Consider the following 23,708-nt stretch of genomic DNA (forward strand, 5'->3'; position numbering starts at 1 on the left):
CCCGCGATCCGGAGATTATTGTAAATAGAGGGACGCCTGTGCGTCTGTGCGTTGCCTGTGATTTGCAATAGCCCCCCAAAACGCTGAGCTTTGTTGCCGCGATTTCCGCCTGCCGAATCGCGGTAACATCGCGCAAAAAAAAATCGCGGGACGCATTACGCCCAAAAAAGTACAAGAGCTTCTTTGGAGCGTATTGCGTCCCGCGATTTTTTTTTGCGCGATGTTACCGCGATTCAGCAGGCAGAAATCGCGGCAACATCGCTCAGCGTTTGGGGGGCTATTGCAAATCACGGGCAACGCAAAGGCGTCCCGCGATTTGCAATAATCTCCGGATCGCGGGCGGAATCGCGGCGGTTCTGCCCGCGATCCATACGCTGACATGTGAACGGAGCCTTAGGGGTTTAGAATGTCGGGAGGTGGGGCTTATGGTCATGTGACTGCCGTGATTGGCTGTCAATGTGGTCACTTGATCAGAAACCTCCTTTCGGCTTTCCGTTAGCCACTGGTAACTCAACCGGGAGCGCGCTCTCAGCACAGCTCTATCGGCATTACTGCATATATGTGGCCACTCGGTGCCAAGGCCCACCTGCCGAGGGGCTGTGTATTTGCATGCGTTCAGTGACTAGGGGCCTCTTTCACACAGGCTTGTATAGGAGCAGTGTGAACAGCAAGCTTTTGCAAAGCAGTGCTGATTGCCACTTTAAATAAGCAGCTAGGAGGCTTCAGCACTACTTAAAGCTTGTTGAAAGCCCGATAGCAGCTTGCTAAAAGGGACAATCAGCATTTTTATTAAGATCTGTGTATTCCAAACTGGAGCTGCAGGCTGCTTTAAAGGCCTAACGAAAGCTGCATTAAGCTTGCTATATATTGCATAAAAACGTGCTGTTCACACTGCTCCTTTACAAGCTGATGCCCATGTGAAAGAGGCCTTACAAAAAGACAAATGTTTGTTGCATGAACTGTTGATTTTTAAAATCTAGGATTCTTTCATGAAAGCAATAGTTAGATCAAGCATTCCCATTTTCATGTGTGGTGCCAGCATTCCTGAATAAGGACGGTTTCACACGGGCTTCAGCTCGTATAAGTGCAATGTGAACATCAAGCTTTTACAAAGCAATTGAAGATCTTCCGGTATGTTTTGTTGAAGCTTTTATAGTACCATTCATCTCCAGTTTGTAAATGCTGAACACAAGATGTTCAGAGGAGTGCTGATTGCCACTTTAAACAAGCTGCTAGCAGGTTTCAGCACCACTAGAAGCTTGTTGAAAGCCTGCTTGTCACTTGTATAAAGTGACACACAGCACTCCCATTAGGATCCGTGTATAACATTTACAAACTGGAGCTGCTATACAGGGTCTTCACAAGGCTTATTAACCACGTTGAATTCAGGTGTATGCAATCCTCATACATAAGAAAACATCCGTGAATACAGGGCCACAATAATTCATCTTTTTAGATCTGCCTGGAGTTCAGTATTAAAGTGTTATTAAACCCAGGACTCTGCATTCATTATGTCTGGTCTCCCACAGTACACAGAACATGGAAATGCAATTACGCTAGTAAATATAAACTGCTAAATACCTTTTCTCATCAGCAGTATACAACAGTCTCGTGACTTCCATCTGTGTCCGGCCGAGCACTGGTTAAAGCTTGAAGGAGGAGTTTTCACTCTCCTCCAACTGTCTTATGAGTCTGCATGACCCCTGACCCTCTGTCTGTACAGTGCTGATTGGCCCTGCGCTAATCACATACACCCCCCCCCCCAAAAAATAAATAAATAAAATAAAAAACACCTCTCTAGCAATACACACCAAAGTGAGCATGTTCACAGTGCCTTTTAGGGCTCTGTACTATCTGCAAATGGATTGGGGACAGTAAACAAAAGGGAGGATCAGAGAAGGCAGGATCAAACAGCCTTTTTACACAATGCAGATGATTAACCCCTTAGATTCCACAGTGACTATAAAAAGCATGCTTTACTGCACATGCACACTGATTTTACTGTTGTGGGTTTAGTAACACTTTAGCGACTTGCCAACCGCCGCACGACTATTTACTGCGGCGTTCAGCCCCTCACAGGCAAAGCGACATAGGACTACGTCGCTAGCCTGTGAGGCTCTAGCGAGCGAGCGCGTGCCGCCGGAGGCGCGCTCCCGCTCGGTCACGGACCCCCCCCCCCCCGCGTGTGCCAGGCGGACCCAATGTCCACCGGGCACTCGCGATCAAGCCACATCCAATCACTGTAAGAAACACGCCCCTAGGGACATGCTTAACCCCTCCCTCTCAAATAAAGTTAACCCCTTCACTGCCAGTGTCATTTTTACAGTAACAGTGCATATGTACAGCACTGATTACTGCAGTATGGCTGCCTCCATCTGTATATATACAAGTTTTACCCTTTAATACCCATTGATCTATACTGGAAGCTTAACATACTAATCTAAATGGCCATCAGATGTCCTTTTGTCAAGACGTGCTAGGAAATTCTAAAGTCTCCGCTTCTAAGACATTATCACTGGTGTTTTAACTTCCCTGCTGTGTATATAACAATACAAAGCATGTCCCCTACTGGATTATGTTGTGACAAAGTGCATACAGCCAGATTTTCAGCAGTGCTCCCATCTCTCCACAAAGGAGATGGCAGACAAATGGGGGGCCTAGTTTTTCTGCGTGCTCTCCACAGGTTTTCTACTTTAACCACTTAAGCCCCGGAAGATTTTACCCCTTCCTGACCAGGGCCTATTTTGCGATGCGGCACTGCGTGACTTTAACAGACAATTGCGCGGTCGTGCGACGCTGTACCTAAACAAATTTGACGTCCTTTTTTCCCACAAACAGAGCTTTCTTTTGGTGGTATTTGATCACCTGTGTGATTTTTTGATCATGCGCTATAAACAAAAAAAGAGAGTCAATTTTGCAAAAATAACAATATTTTTCACATTTTTTTATATGTAATTCCCAAAAAAAAAAAAATTTAAAATCAAAATTTTTTAACATTTTAGGCCAATTTGTTTTAAAGCGTATTTTGATTGGTTTGCACAAAAGTTATTGCGTTTTCTAACCAAGGGAAAGATTGTTGTTTTTTTTTTTAACGAGTAATGGCGGCGATCTGCGATTTTTTTTTTTTTTTTGCGGGACTGCGACATTGCGGTGGACAGATCGGACCCTTGACTGAAATTTTTGACACTTTTGGGGGGATCAGTGACATTACTACAGTAATCAGTGCTAAAAATATGCACTGTTGGAAGCCAGCTGTTAAGCTGCAAGGCTTCACCACTGGTTTCCCTTAGTCGCGATGCCAGCGCCTGGACCCAATTCCAATCGAAGAATCGGCTCAGGTTAGGACAGTGCTGGATCTAGGGGCAGGTAAGCATCCTTATTTTAAAGCAGGATTTGTAGCAGCTGACTTTCTTTTTAATTTTTTGGGGGCGACTGGAGCTCCTCTCTAACTAGATTAGGACTTGATCTGGTTTAGTGAAAGTAAGTGTCAGTTGGCGTGACAGTGTTAGTGTCAGTTAGCAGCATTGTGTCACTTAGGGTCAGGGTTAGGGTTAGGTGTGTTTTATGTAGGGAAAATCAAGTTTTATATTTAGTGTTAATGTGTTCATGTCAGTGTATTTAGGCAGGTCAAAAGAACAAAAAAAACCCAAAATGTATACTACTGTTTGTTGGCTCTGCTGTGGATACAAAGAACAAATAAACGCATGCGTATGTGGTATATACAAAATTTATTTTGGGCCAGTTCATTTCGTAATAAAACAAAATCAGGAGATATCTATTACCAATTCCCACTAAATAAAGCCCAATCTGTCCTGAAAAAAAAAAAAAAAAAAAAAAAAAAAAAAGCGAGCTATAATCCACTTGGATATACTAAGTAGCTGTGATGATATGTAAACTTTTTTGAACAAATGTCAAAGTTGACAAATTTGCCTTTTTTGGATTGTGGTTATGAAGGGGTTAAACAGGAATGTTTCGGTAATTTACTGCAGATATGCGTATTGAGTGCTAAAACTGCTGAAAAAGACATTTTCTGATGTGCAAATCATACCTTGGATGTCTGACCTTTCTCTAAGGTCTATGTGCGTCCTGAGACTTGGCACCATAGAGATGAAGACTCATTACCATTTACCAGTAAACCGTGATGTGTGCAGCTTTAAAAATCCACAGCCACTCCAAAACTAAGACTAAAACAGTTAATCCAATCACACCTGCACAAATCACAACCAAACCGCTTATTCGCAAGAAACATGACCAATCACACGCAGGGATTCTACCTCATTTTGCTTGACAGTGCATGTAATGAAAGCCTTTCAGTGAAGAATACTACCATTCTATAAATGAATGCCACCACAAAATCAAACTGACATTGCCTGTTACATGTCGCTGAATTCTTTGTTCACCTAATATAAATGGACTTAAATTCTGGTTTCTGTCCTTCACTGAGAACTGTCATTGGAATAATTATGAGACCAGCTATTGGGCTGCTGTATAAGTGTCAGAAATTGAAAAACATTTTCCATAATGGCCAGCGTCTTCTTTTCATTTTATTATGACAAAAGCAGTCCATTCCAGGTACAAATTGAACTGTGATTTATGTGTACATGTTGCAGTTTTCCCACATCTTATAAACAGTACAAACAATACAAACTAGTATGAGTCATAGAAAGCAATGCGCCTGACCCATACTGTATCCTATCACATTGTGCCCAGCTTACATACACCAATCAGCCATAACATTATGACCACTGACAAGTACATAACATTAATTATCTTGTTACAATGACACCTGAAAGCGGGTGGGATATATCAGGCAGCAAGTAAACATGTTGTCCCTGAAGCTGATGCATTGAAAGCATAAAAAATGGTCAAGTGTAAGGAACTGATCGACTATTACAATGGTCAAATTGTAATAATTGGGTCAAAACTGCAGTTCTTGTGGGATGTTCCCAGTTTGCAGTGGTCAGGACCTACCAAAGTGGTCCAAGGAAGGAAAACCAGCAACAATGTCATGGGTGGCCAGGGCTTTTTGATGTACATGGGGAGAGAAGGCTGGCCTATGTAGTCCAATTCAATAGAAGAACCACTGAAACTCAAATTGCTGAAAAGGGTAAAGCTGGTTCCAAATCAAAGGTGTCAGAATACACAGTTTGTTGTGTTTGGTGCTGGATTTTCACAGACCGGTCAGGCTGTCCATACTGACCCATGTTCACAGCCAAAAGTACCTACAATGGGCACCTAAGCATCAGAACAATGGAAGGTGGTGGCTTGGTCTGGAAAACTACATTTTCTTTTACATCATGTGGATGGCCGGGTGTGTGTTCATTACTTATCTTGGGAAGAGATGGAATCGGGATGTACTATGGGAAGAAGACAAGCTGGCGGAGGCTTACAAGGATTTTCTACTGACGGCTTGATGCCAGATACCACAACATACCTTCAGGTCTAGTGAGGTCCATGTCTCAACAGGTCAGGGCTGTTTTGGTGGCAATAGGTGAACCTACTCAATATTAGGTGGGTAGTCATAATGTCATGGCTGATCAGTGTATTCTTCCACCATGCTTGGTATATGTGACATGGAAAACACACACACTGCAGATGTAGAGGCTTCTAGTGACTTTGTTCATCTCAGTCTATAGCAGCAGGAAAGTTGCATCAATGGGTCATAGTCTAAGAATGTGTTGCATACTGGTGTGCATTGTATTGCGAAAGTGTGGTGCAAAGCATTGTAATGTTTTAATTTTTTCTTTTACCCAACTTCATTAATGTGTCAAAAATGAATTTTTAATTAAGTCTATGCCCCTCGGCACATTGGGTTGCTGTGACATGCAATGCCATTCACTGCATTGTGTAAAAATGCACCCATCCTACACGCAGTGTGCTGCACCTTGATGCATTGTTATAGTGTGATCAGGGTACATAAAAGACAACTGTCCCACCCTATTAGACTAAGCTCCTTTAAGCAGGGCCCTCTTAACCCTCTTCTGTTTTATTGTATTTTAACTGTACTGTCTCGTTTTATATTGTAAAGCACTACACAAACTGTTGGCGCTATATAAATCCTGTATAATAATAATAATAATAATAATTGTTACATAGTTAGTCTGATTGAAAAGAAAGACACAAATCCATCTAGTTCAACCAATAAAAGGAAAAAAAAAAAAAAAATCACAATCCTAAATATACAATCCCATACGCACAGTTGATCCAGAGGAAGGAAAAAAAAAAACCTGATCAAAGCAAGATCCAATTCCCACCGGCGGAGAAAAAAAATCCTTCCTGATCCCCCATGAGGCAATCGGATATTCTCTGGATTAACTTTACCTATAAATGTTAGTATCCAGTTATATTATGTACATTTAGGAAAGAACTCAGGCTTTTTTAAGTAATTTTCTGTGCTGGCCAGAACTAGCTATTGAGGGAGTCTATTCCACATTTTCACAGCTCTTACTGTGAAGAAGCCTTTGCGTATTTGGGGATGAAATAACTTTTCCTCCAGATGTAAAGAGTGTCCCCTTGTCCTCTGTGATGACCTTAAAGTTAATAACAATACCACGTTCCCAATATGGACCAACTGTTTTTTGTGTCTCCCTGTGTTGAGCCTGAATTGGTGTACGCAGACAACAGTAAACAGACATGGTGTGCAAAAGCCCTAGAAACCTCCATCATAGCACAATTATTCACAATTTACCTGGGTTTACCAATGACTATGCATTCTAATTCCAGGTCTTCCCCTTCTCTTGTCAGACCCTGTGGATTTTTCACCGACACCATCACCACTGGTTTATCTGCAGCAAAATAAAAAGGTAAAATTATTACTTCAAGATATAGTCAAAATAATTTTGGATACATCAAGCTAAAGGACATTTGTTTTTGTTAATAAACGTATATCCAAATGCCAAGCAAACTATTAAATATATTTGGAAGATGTTTTACCTTCCAAATGATTTGTTTTTTTTTTGGCCATCCTGTTCTCTGATAAAAAAGGACAGACCAGTCTGTTGAGACGACGTTTCTTTAGAACAAGGTAAGTGCTAGGTAAAATATAGTGGGCCTTGTCTGCTTATCAGCATGGCCATGATTTTCAGTTAGGCTGGCATGTGTTCCTAGGTGTGCCTGTTGTGTTGGGGAGTCTCCCCACTGTGTCCCAATGAGAGCTCTCATTGGGCAGTGAAGGAAACCTGACCAATAGCACACCAGGGCTTGTATCCATCCTGGAAGGGCAGATTCTGCCGCAGAGCATTCTGGGAGGGGGTATAAGTCTCTGGGGATCACATGACAGGTGGTGTTTGGTGGGAAGCAGAGTCCTAGGAGGGAGGTACGGCTGTCTCTCCTCCTGACAGGAAAGATCGGGTATCCCAGGTGGATTGCCTGAGGGGGTACAGGGCTGAGCTGAGCTGCAGAGAGGATTCAGTGTGCTGAGGACCAGTGGAGCTGAGAGGGGACGAGTTTCAGGAAAGCATTCCCAGTCGTGAGTACTGCAAACTGCCCTTGGGGGTGTGCCTAGTGAGAGGGGGCCATTCCGGTGTTCCATGAAAACCCTACCCGTGAAAATTCCCCACCCTCCTCACTTCCTCTTTACATACGTCATGGAACAGCTGAGCCGCTTACCACTGCGCATGCTCAGAGCTCCGGAGGGTAGGGAATTCTCATGTGGTAGGGTTTTCTAACGTTACACCACATCAGCTGTTGCCACGGTTACATTAAATCATCTCCGCTCCTACCCCAGTGACTTCCCTGATCTCGGCTACTAAATGTAAAAGCGGCGGCGGGTCTATGAAAATATAAATCACGGAGCTGAGATCTCTGTGATTTATATTGTCATACACCCGCCGCTTTTACATTTAGTAGCCGAGATCAGGGAAGTCACTGGGGTAGGAGCGGAGATGATTTAATGTGGCAGTGGAGATGATTTAATGTAACCGCTGCAACAGCTGATGTGGTGTAACGTTACACATTACTATCCCGTGAAAATTCCCTACCCTCCGGAGCTCTGAGCATGCGCAATGGTAACCTGCTCAACTGTTCCATGACATATGTGCACCGGAAGTGACGAGGGTAGGGAATTTTCACGAGGTATGGTTTTTTAACGTTATACTGGAGAAGAGGGATCCAGGAGCTAGCCAGTGCAGGAGCAAAGTAAAGGGGATGCCAGTGGTTGGGCCCTGAAGTGCAGAGTGTACAGTGTTAAGAGTTGCAGCAGCCTTACAAGAGGCTACCTCAGTCAGGAAGGACCGGAGGGAGCAGTGTCAAAGACTTTTGAGCTAACCAGAGCGTCAGAAGTTAGTTTTCAGTACAGTCAAGGACTTTTGAGCCAACTAGAGTGTCAGAAGTCAATTTTCGATACAGTTCAGCAAGTCAGTGATTTCAAGCGCCAGTAAGCATTGGTCGGCATCCAGCAGGCGTCAAGTCAGTGCTGAATGGCATTTTTTCTCAAGTGTCCCAATTTGTACCTAGTTGAGCCAGAGGAGTATCTCGCTCATTCCCTTCTCCCATCCCCATATAAAATAAACAAAACAAACCAAAGATGCCAGACTGGTCTTTGACTCAAATCTCACACTTGGGCAATCAGCTTAAAATATATATTAGACAATAATGAAGAACAGGGAGACTGATAATGTAACCTCTCTGCTGTCTCCTCCTCTCAGCGTATTCCTTGCATATGTAAAAACTAGACACCCGACTGGCCCTAGGCACTGGCTCTCCTTCATCCAATTTGACAGCTGATGTACAAGGGATTATAGAAAGCGGATACAGTGAAGGACTGGGCTGGGGGAACATTTGCCACCTAGGCTAGTACTAAGAAGATATGTTGTTAGGCTAGTGGCCCTGAGCAGAGATACTTCAGCACTTGGACATCAGAGGAGGACCCATAATAAGGGACACATAGGCATTATATAGATACCAGCTCCCTGCACAGACCTGTGATTCCAGCAGAAAAATGGGTTCACTATTGACTTTCTTTGTAGCTCAGAGGTCAGGTGTCTGAATTCTGAGAGCCACAAAGGAAGCTGATGCTGAGGACTCTTCCTCTGTGTGGAAGCAGTGGTCTCTCTGTACAGGTCGGACAGGCCTTCTGATTGGCCAAAACTAGAAATTTCCAATCAGCAGGAAGAATGAGCTTTGTGTACTGTAGAGTTCTAGGTCTTACTCATCAGTGAATGTGTGGGACTTCTACAGAGAGACAATTGCTTCCACACTGAGCAAAGGTCCTTTTCTACTGCATGGCAGGTGATGGGCTTTTTTACTCAGACTAAATGATTTAAAAAAAAAAATCTAATTGTCAGACTTTGCACATCTTTTGTTTTAAAGCTCCTAGAATTTATTTAGTCAATTTGAAATGGACGGTCAACTGGCCTTAACATGCAGTACATACAAAGATTTCATGATATTGTGCTTAAAACACAGGTAAAGATAATGATCATGGTAATTTTCTTTGAAGCACGCAGAAGTAAAAGGGTTCTGAAATCTCTTGCTGTTTACTTATGACAACTTCAATTTCTTATTTATCAGATGTCTGAGCGCAGTATCTGTAAATTCAGTATGAACCATGAATTGGCATCGATAGTCATTACACAAGAGTATGTTAGGGTCACTTATCATATGTAACGGTTACAGCTGATAAATAAACAGCCAAGTTATCATCACCAGCAGGCCACTGCTAGTTATAATGACGTATTGAGCGCTCTTAATAAAACATGCTGAAAAGCGACACGAGGGACCAGGAAGGGAAGTAAGAAATAGAGTTATGAATCACACTGGTGCTCTTATTGGTTTTGACATATGTTCGCATACATAAATAATACTGCTGGGGCACACCACAAATTAGTAGAAGTGTGAAGTATGATATATGTAGTGCAGAGGTGCAAAGAGATTACATAGTAATAGTTATTCCATAAAAATAACTAAAACTAAACATGGTAAAATCAAGACGTCGGATGCCAGGTGTTTAAGGCATATGAGAATCCAGTCAAAAATACCAACTATGACTTAAAGGACAACGCCTCCTAATGGGTTCAGACTTAAGTGGTTGTTAAGCCAGTACTATAAAATAATCAAATCCTCTCTGTAAAATAACACTAAGTGCTCCTGAGCCTGTCTTATAGAAAATATATGCCGATCTGTACCTATATGAGAGCGTCTCCCGGCGATCAGCTGATCCCTTGGCTCTCTTCTCTGCCCAGCTGACAGCTCCAGTGGGCGAGGCCGAGCACTGCAGCTGACGTCAGGTGGGGAGGAGGGGAAGAGAGGAGAAAGAGCCGAGCGGTCACGTGATTGCTGGGAGCCGCTGTGATATAGGTACAGATCGCATATTTTTTCTATTATTACAGAGGGGATTTGATTATTTTATAATAAATATGAGAGCAGCAGGAATGGAGGGGCGGGCCCTGACACAGCAGACAGGCAGGGAGGGGGAGCAGGGCTGAGGATGATGGAGGCACGTACACTGACCACTGTGTCAGGGCTCAGCAGCCATGATATACTGTGATCAATGTACAGAGGGGAGGGTAGAAAACGGCAGGATCAACCAAGCTTTTTAGGTGTTACAGGGGGCCAATTGACACAGCACAAGCACTGTGCTGTATAACATGCTTTAAGGAAAAAAGTATCTGTTTGTTTTTTTTTTCTTTTAGGCCCCGTTCACACAGGTGCGATCCGACTTCGGGGGGCGACCTCCGAGGTCGCGGTGCGAGCAGCTGCCACGGACTTCATAACATTGAAGTCTATGGCGGTCGCCTCCGGGTCGCCCCAAAGAAGCTCCGGACCCTTTTTCCAAGTCGGAGCGACTTGTGTCGCTCCTATTAGAACGGGTCCGCAGCTTCCCTATGGAAGGCGACCTACGGCGACCTGTGAGGCGACCAGGTCGCCTCACAGGTCGCCTTAGTGTGAACGGGGACTCAGGGTAACAAACGCTTTAATCCTGATAGTGGTCTAGTAAAGCTTCCTGTTCTACCAGCTAAATACCTATATATTCTGATGTCTTTTGAAAGCTCCTGAATCAAGGACTGTGAAAATTCAAACTGGTGTGTTCACTGGTTCAAGCTCCACCCTATACTTCATAAAATTCTAGCAAACATATCGCAGAATCATGTGACAAAAAGTAAAAAGTCTTACTCAGAAACCCTCAAAGAAGTCTGATCAACTTGGCTGCACTGAATTCTTTAACCACTTAAGTTGTTAAATCAGTATTTTTTACTAGAAAATTACTTAGAGCCCCCAAACATTATATAGATATATTTTTTACTCTGGAGAATAAAATGGCGGTCATTGCAATATTTTTTGTCACGCTGTATTTGTATATTTCATTCCATTTAAAAAAAAACAAACAAACTAAAGTTAGCCCGATTTTTTGTATATTGTAAAAAATTATGTCACGCCGAGTAAATAGATTCCTAACATGTTAAGTTTTAAAATTGCGCACACTTGTGGAATGGCGACAAACTATGGTACTTAAAAACCTCCATAGGCGACGGTTTAAAATTTTTTAACGGTTACCAGTTTAGAGTTACAGAGGAGGTCTTTTTCTAGAATCATTGCTCTTGCTTTGGTATTCGCGGCAATACCTCACATGTGTGATTTGAACACCGTTTTCATTTGCGGACGCGACTTACGTATGAGTTTTCTTTCGTGCACAAGCTCACGGGGACACTTTAAAATTATTTTTTTTCCATTTTATTTCAGTTTTATTTTCAACACGGTTTAAAAAAATATATATATATATATATATATATATATATATATATATATATATATATATATATATATATATATATATATATAATATGTAGCGTTAAAAACAATTAAATATTATTAAAAGAGTCCATATAAAAAGTCCATATCCAATAGAATTATCCCAGTGATATTGCACAGCACCCAGTAATGCAAGAGTGAAGGAGGTCCCCCACCAAGTAGAGTGTTCAAAACACGCTTACCAGACAAATGCATGTAATGGACCTTGAGTTGACACACAAGCTGCAACACACTTATAATGGATTGGACCGGACCTCTTCTCAGAGATGGATCACAAAAGATATACCTCCACAGTACGTCAAATTGGAGCCACTCAAAGGAAGGAAATAATACCCTTCATAGTGCAGTATTTTTCAATATACTTTATTCCAAATAAAGAAAGTATAGCACTCACATGTATGAAGGGAATATTAGGCAAAACACATGCCGACCTGCGTGGTTCCAAACCGGACAGCAAGATGAAGCCAATGTCCTCTATTGCGCATAGGCATCCAATCGGGAGCGTCCCGACGCGGCGTTTCATCACATATGAATGACGTCTTCAGGGGCGCCAGTGAAGCCTAGACCTTCGGTCTGACCCTCAGACCAACACACACATGCACACACGCACACACAGCCTCTCTTATTCCTGGAGAGGGACTGGAGAGTACACCTGACTCGTATGCACAGACCTCCTGTCTGTTGGGTGGAGCCCTGAACTACTGTCAGGTCCGAGATTATAACAGCAGCACACCCAGCCTGCTGGTTCCTGGTAAAATCTGGACATAGGATTGGAGAAGCACTTTGAAGTCTCTGAGCTCCAGCCCATGATCCTAGAATTACAAAACCTGAAGCCCAAAACCCATCTTTCTCCACTCAAAACTGACATCATGGGGCCATTCAGAGAGTAATCTCGATAACCCAGCATCCATTTTGCCTATGTTTTCACACAGGCAGGGTCTCGCAATGCCACAATAGACTCTCCAGTTCAAAAGGGAGCAGATCTGCAAGATGGAGTGTACATGGCAGCATGGTTGGGCACATTCACCTCTTCCTTCGCACTACAAGTCTGCATGAGGACACCTTAATAAAAGGCGTAGCCAATATCTCTCTATGCAAGTATAGAGAACTGATGTGGAAAGGCAGGAGAAGCGTTTCCACTAAGAAAAAAAGGTATTTTGAGACATTTTTAAATTATATTCAGTTAGGAAACAAAACATACGGGGTACAGAAATGAAACAAGAAAGGGGTGAGACTACAAATAAGCTTCAAGTGGTAGGTGGTGGGTTAAGTGTTCATTGCAGGGAGTCTATTGCTATGGTTATGGGGTTAATAGGTTCGATGTTAGGGCGATAATGAGTGTTAAGAACAGACGACACATGAAGAAAGCATGGGTGCTTTTACAGAAATTTGCATGCTTACAGTGCCAAGAATGTACTATGAGGAAAGACTCTAAAAGATGCTCCATGAATTTTTTATTGCCCTAGTGAGAATGGCATAGCTACCTTCAACATGCTCCGTTTTCAGCGCACTAAAGCTGGCAAAGCTTACTGGATTGAAGGGGCCCCTAAAGGAGGATCTATTCACACATCATAACAGCATAGTAGATTGCCAAGTTATGAGCTCTTAATATAGAAAGCCTTGTGGCTGTGCTATGTCTCTGCCTTCCATCTGGCTATACAGGTCTGGATCCTACACACATACAAAGAAGCTATCAAGATGAGAAGCGGAAGTGAGTACAGTACAGACTGGGAGAAAATACAAGCCGGCTGGACTGATATCACACTAACACAAAATCTATTTCTGCAGAGCGACTTTCATACTTGAAGCAGCTACGGCTGAAGGAAACTCATTTGCCTTCATGCTGGGGAGAAGCTAGAGATCTGTGCCATGTTCCACACTGATACATCCGTCTGAGTGTCATATATAATGGCGAGATACAGTGTGTGCACCAGGGCAGTAATGGGCTGTTCTCAGCTTGGGTGCACAATGCAGCTCTGTGCAGTAAATGGAGGAGGGGGGGCTCATAGCTCAGGAGAGAAGACCAGACACAGGAGCACATCCCTCTAAAGCGCCACATTACTGCTTTAAGTCTTTTGCCATCTAAATCTGACCTTGAACATGATGGGAAACCGAACAGGGGGAAGAGGATAACAGAGAGCAGGAGAGGTCACACAAACAGGGAAAATGAGATGGGCCGACAAGGATTGGTTGTACAAAAGAGAATACACAGAGTGCAGTGCTAGGTCCACAAAGTCTATACAATATTAATGTATCTGCCTTTGACTTTTTACAATGCCCATAGAACATGCTATATAACAGAAAGCCATTCTACAATTCTCCCAGGATAAGGTGACAATGCAGCCTGCCCCACACATTGGACTATTTTGTCATTCCTTAACCCCTTCGTGCCTAAGAGGAAAACAAATCCTAATGCCCAAGCACAATTTTGCAAATTTGACATGTTAGTAAACAGTATTAAAGGCCCCTCATTTCATGAATGTCTTACAGGACAACTACATGTCTCAGTTGGTGGATTCTCCTACTAGAAAGAATGTATTGCTAGATCTATTAACCGCTCGCAGACCGCCGCAAGTACATATAATGCGGCGGTCAGCCCCATGCAGGCAAAGTGACGTACCGGTACGTCACTCGCCTGTGAGCCAATAGGGGCGAGCACACGTGCTCCCGCCCCGCTTGTTCACGGACACCTCCGCGCGAGTGATTAGCGGACCCGATGTCCGCCGGTCACTCACGAGCGTCAGTTACAGAGGGAGAAAGGCAAGCGGCTAATGTAAACAAAGCCGCCTGTCATTCTACCCTGTGTAACAGCAGAGATCATACGGTCCTGCTATGTAGGATCGTAGATCTCTGCTGTTACATGAAAAGCCACATTCCTGCACAGTTAGAAACACGCCCCTAGGGACACACTTAACCCCTCCTTCCCCAATAAAGTTAACCCCTTCCCTGCCAGTGTCATTTTTACGGTACCCCCCAAAAGTGTCAAAAATGTCAGTCAAGGGTCCGATCTGTCCGCAGCAATGTCGCAGTCCCGCAAAAAAAAAAAAAAAAAAAAATCGCAAATCACCGCCATTACTAGTAAAAAAAGAAAAAACAAACAAAAATGACAAAAATATTTCCCTTAGTTAGTAAACGCAATAACTTTTGCGCAAACCTATCAAAATACGCTTATTGCAATTTTCTTTTACCAAACATATGTAGCAGAAAACAAATTGGCCGAAAATGTTAAAAAATTGATTTATATCTTTGATTGGTTTTGCAAAAGTTTTCGCGTCTACTAACTACGGGAAAGATTTTTGTCTTTTTTACTAGTAATGCCGGTGATTTGCAATTTTTTTTTTTTTTGTGGGACTGCGACATTATGGCAGACAGATCAGACCCCTGACTGACATTTTTGACACTTTTGGGGGGACCAGTGACATCACTACAGTAATCAGTGCGAAAAATATGCACTGTTACTGTAATGACACTGGTGGGGAAGGGGTTAACACTGTGGGTGATCAAGGGTTAAATGCATGCCTAATTGTGCTTACTAACTGTGGGGGGGGCTCTGTGACAGGCACACAAAGATCAGTGTTCTAGCTTAGCTCTGAAAGTGCCTGTGTGAGTAAGTGTGTGCAAGACCTCTGTGTGCCTGTGTGACATAGGCAAGCAGCTCTTCTGTCAGTTTCTGGGAGGCTGGCGGCGATCGTGCTCGCTCCTCCCGCGGTCTGGCTCCCGCTTTGTCTAATCACAGCGGGAGCGCGGCTCCAGCGGCAAGTGCGTGCCCCCGAAACCGAGTGCACATAATCACGTGGATCAATGTGATTATGTGCAGCCATGCCCCCCTGCCACAGTAAATCTGCCTGGGGCGGTTGGCAAGTGGTTAAGAAATATAAATCGGAGGGGACATTATCAGCTTTCCACCAATACAAGGAATCTAACAAGATGTAAAAGCGAAATCATGACGACTAAATTTGACTTTGAGAAACACATTGCAGGGGAGAGTTAAAAAAAGAAAAAAAAAAAAAAAAAAACCTAAGAAATTCTATAAATATATTAATAGCAAAAAAGCTAGGTCAGAGCACGTGACACACATAATTAACGATGATGGGAGGATGGTTACAGAGGACATAGAGAAGGCAACTGTACTGAATGCTTTCTTCTCCACCGTTTTTACACAGGAAAAGGAGGGGTATACTGACCATGACTGTATGGTTAGCAGCACATCACAGGACTTGCCACTATGGCTAACAGAGGGTGAAATCAAGGAAAGGCTTGATAACATTAACACAAATAAATCACCAGGACCGGATGGCTTGCACCCGAGAGTACTCAAAGAACTCAGTAGTGATCTTTGCAGACAGTATTTTGACAGGAACTGTACCAGGTGACTGGAGGAAAGCCGATGTGATACCAATATTCAAAAAAGGGCAAAGGCATATCCCGGGAAACTATAGGCCGGTCAATCAATAGTATGTAAATTACTGCAAGGGATGATAAGGGATTATATCCAAGAATTTGCTAAGGACAACAGTATCAGCAGCAGTAATCAGCATGGGTTTACAAAAGGACGTCCTTGTCAAACCAATCTGTTAACATTTTACGAGGAGGTGAGCTGTGAGCTAGATAGGGGGAGACCTGTGGATGTGGTGCACCTGGATTTTGCCAAGGCATTTGACACAGTTCCCAACAAACGCTTAATCTACAAACTAAGGTCTGTAGGCATCGACCACAAGCTTTGTTCTTGGACAGAAAACTGGTTACAGGAGTTTGTCCAAAGGGTGGTGATAAATAACACATACTCTGAAATAAGTGGGGTCCCCCAAGGCTCAGTCCTGGGACCAATTTTGTTCAATTTATGCATCAATAACAGAGGACGGAATCAGTAGCTCAATCTCAGTTTTTGCGGATGACACAAAAATAGGCAGGGCAATAACTTCTCATCAAGCTATAGATATCTGACAGAATGACCTGAACAAAATAACAGTGGGCAACTACATGGCATATGAGGTTTAATGTGGAGAAATTTACGTAAGGGGTTCTTTACTGTAAGGGCGATAAGATTGTGGAACTCTCTTCCACAATTGGTGGTAACTGCGGGCAATATAGCTACTTTTTAGACTCTTGGACGTGCATCCCAAAGATCACAACATTCAGGTTTATGGGAAATGAATATGTCACTGACACACACACACACCTACACAGGTTGAACTGGATGGACTGTTGTCTTTATTCAACCTCAACTACTATATGTAACTATGTAAGTACATATCATCACAATTACTTTGTGCATCCAGGTGGATTAGGTCTTTTTTTTTTTTTTTTTTCAGGACAAATTTAGCTTTCATTTGGTGGTATATGGTAAATGGATATACCCTGATTTTTTTCATCATTCATTATCAAAGGCACGCTGGTCCAAAATAGTAAAAGAAAAAAAAAAATCTTTTTTTTTTTTTTAATTAGCTGTAAATTTCTTGCTACTACCATAACCTTACAATAAAGAACAACCCAAATTAAATTCTCCTGCTCCTGACAATCGCAGCAATACCACATATGTGTATGCTAGTTGTTGTTTGTACCCGTAGTATAGCCCAAAAACAATAGTGCGCATTTTGTTTCGTTGTATATCCTACCTAAAACACACTTACAGACATGAAAAAAAAAAAATACCCAAACACCAACTCTGGCACTGACCTAGATCAAACCTTAATCCTAGGTATTTTTTTTTTCTTCTCTCTGCAAGGAGAGGGAGATAGACAGAGAGAGAGAGAGAGAGAGAGAGAGAGAGAGAGAGAGAGAGATAAGATGCGTCTCTCTCCTCCATTCACAGAAACAGGAAACACTGGGGCAGGCTTCACAGTGACTGATCACTGTGATAGCAAATCAGAGGCTATCACAGTGATCAGGTGACTCGGAATCAGGAGTTTCAGGTCCTGATCATTAGCACGGGGCCCAGGGCCTGGTCTCTGTGCTTGGAGCACGCCTTGCGGCACTAGGGTCATCCATCTGAACCCCAACCATAGAGTGTGCATGTTCCACCTATGCTTGCTTGGGTTTCCTCCCAAACGCCAAAGAAATTCTGGTAGATCAATGTCTAATGTCTCCTGTCTAAGTCTCCATGCACACACTAGCTTAACACCTTTACGCCTAAGGGTAAAGCAAATCTTAATGCCTCAACACAATTTTGCAACTTCGACATGTGTTAGTAAAACCGTACATATCACAATTAATTTGTGCATCCAGGTGGATTATACCTTGTCATTTTCAGTACAAATCGGGCTTTCATTTGGTGGTAAGTGGTAATGGATATCTCTTGATTTTTCTTTTCTTTTTTTTTTTTTGTCACTGTAATATTTTAGTGGCCTAAAATAGTAAAAAAAAATAAATAAAAAAAAAATAAAATAAAAATGGGATTTTTGACCCAATGTAAAATCCATTTCTCTGATGTTCACCGACAGACACAGCTCCTGATCTTCTTAACCATTGGGTTATACTGCCCCCTACAAGAGTAAACTACTAGGTTGAAAAAAAGACTACGCCTATGGGAAGTCCCAGGGGGTATACTCCCTCTCTCTGTTTTGTTACAAGCAGTGCCAGAAGAATTACAACTCCACAGAGGGGTGGGTGCTGTGGTCAATGAACATCAGAGAAATGGATTTTACAGCAAGTCAAAAATCCCATTTTCTCTTTTGTTCATTAAACAGGTACAGCTCCTGATCTTCTTAACCAATGGGACGTCCCAAAGCAGTGTCAAACATGAGGGGTGGAAACAGCAAGAAAAAAATTCCCAAGGCTAATTGTAGCCAACCAGGTAACAGGAGCTCAACCAAAAAACAACTGGAGCCCATCTGAAACATTACACCCCCAAAGAGGAAAACTGATCCTCTTAACAGCAGCCTGCAAAACCTTGCGGCCAAAAGAAGGATCTGCATATGCCAAAACATTCAGTTTATAACATTTTGTAAAAGTGTGCACTGACGACCAGGTGGTCGCCTTGCAAACCTGCGTCACCGACGCCTGATGACGGAAGGCCCAGAAAGCACTGAGCGTCCGTGTAGAGTGTGCCTTCACAGGGAAAGAAGGAACCTGACCCTTGCTTGAATAAGCCTGAGTCACCGTCTGATCCATTTGGAAATGGTCGCAGAGGAAGCGCACAGTCCTTTCAGAAGCCCATCTGTGAGCACAAATAGTGAGTCTGACTTTCTAAAAGATTACGCAGATGCCAGGTACACCCGAATTGACCGAAACCACATCCAGGGCATGCAACGGAATTTCCTTAGGATGTTTTGGCCTAGGACACAGGAAAGGCAACACAATGTTTTCATTCAAATGGAAATGAGACAACCTTTAGAAGTGACAACAGACAAGGGAACACCGCCAATTCTGACACCCTAAATGCAGAGTTAATTTGCCACCAAAAAGGCCACCTTCTGGGACAGCGTAAGCAGGGAAATCTCACAAAGATTTTCAAAGGGAGGCTTCTGGAGAACAGAAAGCACTAAGTTGAGGTCCCAAGGTGGTAATTGAGACCGCACTGGAGGAGCCAATGGTCAACCTCCTTGAATAAAGGTACGCACCAGGGAGTGTGTTGTCAAAGGTTGTCGAAATAAGACTGCCAAGGCCGACATCTGGCTCTTGAGCAAATTTCTCCTCAACTCCCCGTCGAAGGAAGGTCAAGACCCGAGTCACCGAGAAAGAGTCAGGGTGAAGCCCAAGAGACTTACACCACAAAATGTACGTTTTCCACGTGCAATGGAAGGTCTTCCTAGAGGTAGACTTCCTGGCTTTCAACAGCGTTGGAATCACTGACTCAGACAAACCCCTATCCTTCAGCACTTGGCTTTCAACAGCCAAGCCGTCAAAGCCAGCGACTGTAAAGCAGGATGGAAGATCGGCCCTTGGGACAGCAGATCCTCCGTGAGAGGTATTCTTCAAGGGACATCGGTGACAAACCACACCAGGTCGGCATACCAAGACCAGCAAGGCCAGTCGGAATCTCTTCTGCTTGAGAGGGGGGAAGGCGTAAATCAGACGATCCTGGCCTCACGAGCCACCAGTGCATCTGTGGTGTCCACCAAGGGATCCTGTGACCCTGCAACAAACCTCTGCTCCTTTCTGTTGAGCTGAGATGCCAACAGATCCACTTCGGGGATTCCTCACCGGAGGCACAACTAATTAAACACATACAGATGAAGAGACCACTCCCCTCGATTCAGCGCCTGACGACTGAGATAATCCGCCTGCCAGGAGAAGGAGTATACCCCCTGGGACTGCCCATAGGCGTAGTCAGTCTTTTTTCCACCTAGTGTCCTACTCCTGTAGGGGGCAGCATAACCCAATAGTTAAAACGATCAGGAGCTTTGTCTGTCAATGAACGAAAGAGAAACCTTTTTTTTTTTTATTTAGCTGTATATTTTTTCTTACTACCATAACCTACCAAACAACCACCCAAAATAAATTCTCCTGATGATGTCATTTGTACCCGTAGTACAGCCCAGAAACAATAGTGCGCATTTGGCTTTTTTTTTTTGTCCTGCCTAAAACACACTGACACGAATACGCATTTAAAAAAAATAAAAAATCCTGCCCAAAATATACTTACCCTGACCTTACCTACCACTAACTTTAGCACTGACCTAGATCAAACCTTGAACTACTGTAGCTTTATTTTTTATTATTTTTTTTCACACACTTTTTTCTCTCTGCAAGGAGTGAGAAAGAAACAATGTCTCTCTCTCCTCCATTCACAGAGACAGAAATTACAGGGCAGGCTTCACAGTAACTGATCACTGTGGTGGTCAATCTTAGGCTACCACAGCGATCAAGTGACCCAGAATCAGGAGTTCCGGGGCCGGGACTCTCAGCAAGACCCCGATCTCTGCGCTGGGAGCACGCTGTGCTTCCAGCACAAAGGGAGATACACATATATGCGGACCCATGGAAAAAAGCCCAGTGAAACACTATAATTTGAAGGGTTTTTATGTACTAATGATTAGGAGCGTTTAGCATTTTTTAGTTTGTTCTGCCAGAAAAACGCTTTCACAAATGCATAACAGAACTGATTTTTTTTTTTTCCTGCTTCTAAACGCGGAGCTTAAAAAAAATGCTTCTAGACTACCTAATGTGCATTGACACATAGGATAACATTGGTTGCTTCTATTGGCAAAATGCTAAACTCAGCAGCATTTATTTTAAGCTAGTGTGCATGGAGCCTCTTTTGCCCAAGTATGTGTGTGTGTGCAAGCAAGATCGGGAACTTGGAATAAAATCTCTTTTGAGTACAGGGTCTCGTGAACGTACAATATAGGTAATGCATGGCATAGAATTGCAGGCGCTATAAAAATACCTGTAATAACTAAAATGAAGAAATACAATATTTCTGTGTCCCCTAATGAAAAAGAAATAAATGTAGATTCATGACTTGACTGCTAAACAGTTTGCTACGCCTATAGTTCATTCTGAAAGAAAGCTGCAGCTAGCAGAGTAAAGATTCCAATCCCCTTCCCCCTACAGCCATGGACTTAATAAACAGCATCCTCCGCTATCTTTCAAACCATAGCGTACACCTCCTTTTAATTTAAAAAATGTATGTTTACTCAGTGATTTGCCATAGATTTTCCAAGTAGAAAAGACACAGATTTTTTTTTTTACCATCACATCACCCCTGTCTTTAGTAGAGCATACAGCAGGAATTTCTCCACGCATTAAGATGCGCTTGACTGGATTCATTCCAATACCACTACTCTCTACGCTACTGCCACTGACATGAAGGGCAGCAGAAAGGCCAGAGACATCAGGAGCCAAGGAAGTCTTATTATCTCATGGAGCTTCATTTCTTTGATCTAAATCTGGCTTTTGGTGGCTGAAGCTAAAGGTAGAAATGCATTATTAAAGCTAACGAGCTCTCACAAAATGTTAATGGACATTAAGTTTGAATAAATGAATTACACATTAAGAGTCGCAGGAAATTCCAGTACCTGCCAATTTAAGATGATCAGATCATTTCTGTTTGCCAATTACAAAGACATTACTTCACAATACTTTCAATTTAGGGGTATTATGAAGGAAAGAATAAGCAGCTCTGAGAAGTACGGGAAAGAGGGCATTCAGTTTGCAACAAAACAAATCGAAAGGATGAAACTAGCTGAGTAAGCATTTTATATATTTAGCCAACAATAGGCAGTGGTGACTTCAGCCCTAGTGGTAACCTTTTACTTTTTTTGAGACACTTGCGTAAAATGAGCTTCATGTCCTGCTTACTTTTAGGAGCAGAACTCCATGTTGGAAGTGACTGGGGACAATGTCTTTGTGTATAAATCTGGCCTTTCTAAAATAAGCCACACCTGACATACACTGTTACAATTTGCCATGCAGTTATGCCAATCTCAAAGGTTTAACTCTGCCATGTCTTTGACTGCAACTAGAGGTTTTGAAAAAAGGATCCTATTACTGTTAAAAAAGGAGCCTCATGATATGCACATTGTTGCAGCTCAGTAGAATAAAAAGGGTCTATAAGTTGGGACAAGTTGGGGAATTTGTAGTTAGTTGGTAGCGTCAAACAGTGAGTTTACTCCACGCCAAAAGACCATTTCAGGGTTTTTCTGCCCACTTATTTAAAACAAAGCAATAAATTCACACTTGAATAATTTCCCATTCAGGGGGTTCCCATCATCAATGAAACAAAACATAGAATTCAGCCCCGTGGCTCTCCTTGCAGCTTCACTGCTCAGGCCTTGGTCCTCCAGACTGTCAAACACACAGTCCCAGGGATCATGCACAAAACGCTCCCTAGCTGCTCTCTCCCTCATGGACTCTCAGGCTCAGGCCTTGGTTTATCCTGACCTGGACAGTATGGTGCATAACACCTCTCATGGCTCCCTTAACACACTGACCCCCTAGGAACGGTGGGGGCACTGACCTCTAACTCTGGCTCTAACATGAATGCGTCACACACCTGCATCATTAGTGTGCCTGTTTCCTGCAAAATCTGGCCTAGACTGTCATTTTAAACAGTGGCACATGCTCAATCTGCCACAAATCCTCCCCAGTTTCTCACCAGAAGGAGAAACACACCCACCCTTTACACTGGCACTCTGTGCCAAATACCACCCCCAGAGGTCCATACTGGTCTGACCTTTCTAAAGTGGCACTCTACCCACAACTTTTTCCAGTGCACTTCCACAAGAAATTCTTCCTGACCCTTGGGGTCCCACTGGTCTCTCTACTATCCCCAGGACTACTGTCGCAGAACTGTAGGAGGTCTATTCCTATCAGGGAACCACCCATTTGTATATGGATGACAGCTCTGTAATTTTCACCAGCACTACCTGTTGTTCAGGTTTCCTAATACCTCTGTGGTTACCCTTGCCAACTAATTTCTCAGAAATCCACAACTCATTATTGTCAATACCATCAGGCACTCTTGTCCCATTGCTTGCTAGGACAAGATCTGAGGAGGGATCACATACAGGCAACCAGTTACTTCCTATGGGACCTTCCCACAGTTTCACATCGCCCCCTGTTATCCAACATTCCAATAGCTACTGTCCTACCAACGAACATTTTTTTCCACACCATTTCTGTTATCTCAATACCTCTGATCTGTCCCAACAGTGCTCCAGAGTGCTTCTCATACACAGAGTGCTTCTCATACACAACATCAGTATGAAGTACTGCAATCCAACACACTGAGACAACTTTCAACACTGCATCATATAACCCCAACATTGGCTATCTCTGCCCAGTACAGCCTGTAATATCCAGCTCCAATTAGCAGTGCCCTGTGGTACAAGTTCTCCTGATGCAGGAGAGGACAGCAAGATAAACACTGGCTGTATACTCCATGATTCTAAAATTTCTTTCAGCATGTCTGTCATCACAAGACGCACTACATCATCAACTCCTTCATGCGTTGTGGGCAAAATTTCTGCCGTGCGTTCACGCTCACTCAGTCCTTCCACCATGAGAGGGTTCATATC

General features: G+C 43.1%; 1 protein-coding gene across 5 annotated transcripts in view; it reads right to left on the reverse strand.

Moving 5' to 3' along the window:
• Positions 1 to 23,708, reverse strand: part of CADM1 (cell adhesion molecule 1) — a 529,619-nt gene that overhangs the window by 157,118 nt on the left and 348,793 nt on the right. For all 5 annotated transcript variants that reach the window (XM_082273840.1, XM_082273838.1, XM_082273837.1 and 2 more), the window contains one exon: positions 6,689 to 6,785. In XM_082273840.1, coding sequence (XP_082129966.1) covers positions 6,689 to 6,785 — 97 coding nt within the window. The remainder of the gene's footprint in view (positions 1 to 6,688; positions 6,786 to 23,708) is intronic.

Source organism: Pelophylax lessonae (genome assembly GCF_965119305.1).
Source record: "Pelophylax lessonae genome assembly, chromosome: 12".
Lineage (NCBI taxonomy): Eukaryota > Metazoa > Chordata > Amphibia > Anura > Ranidae > Pelophylax > Pelophylax lessonae.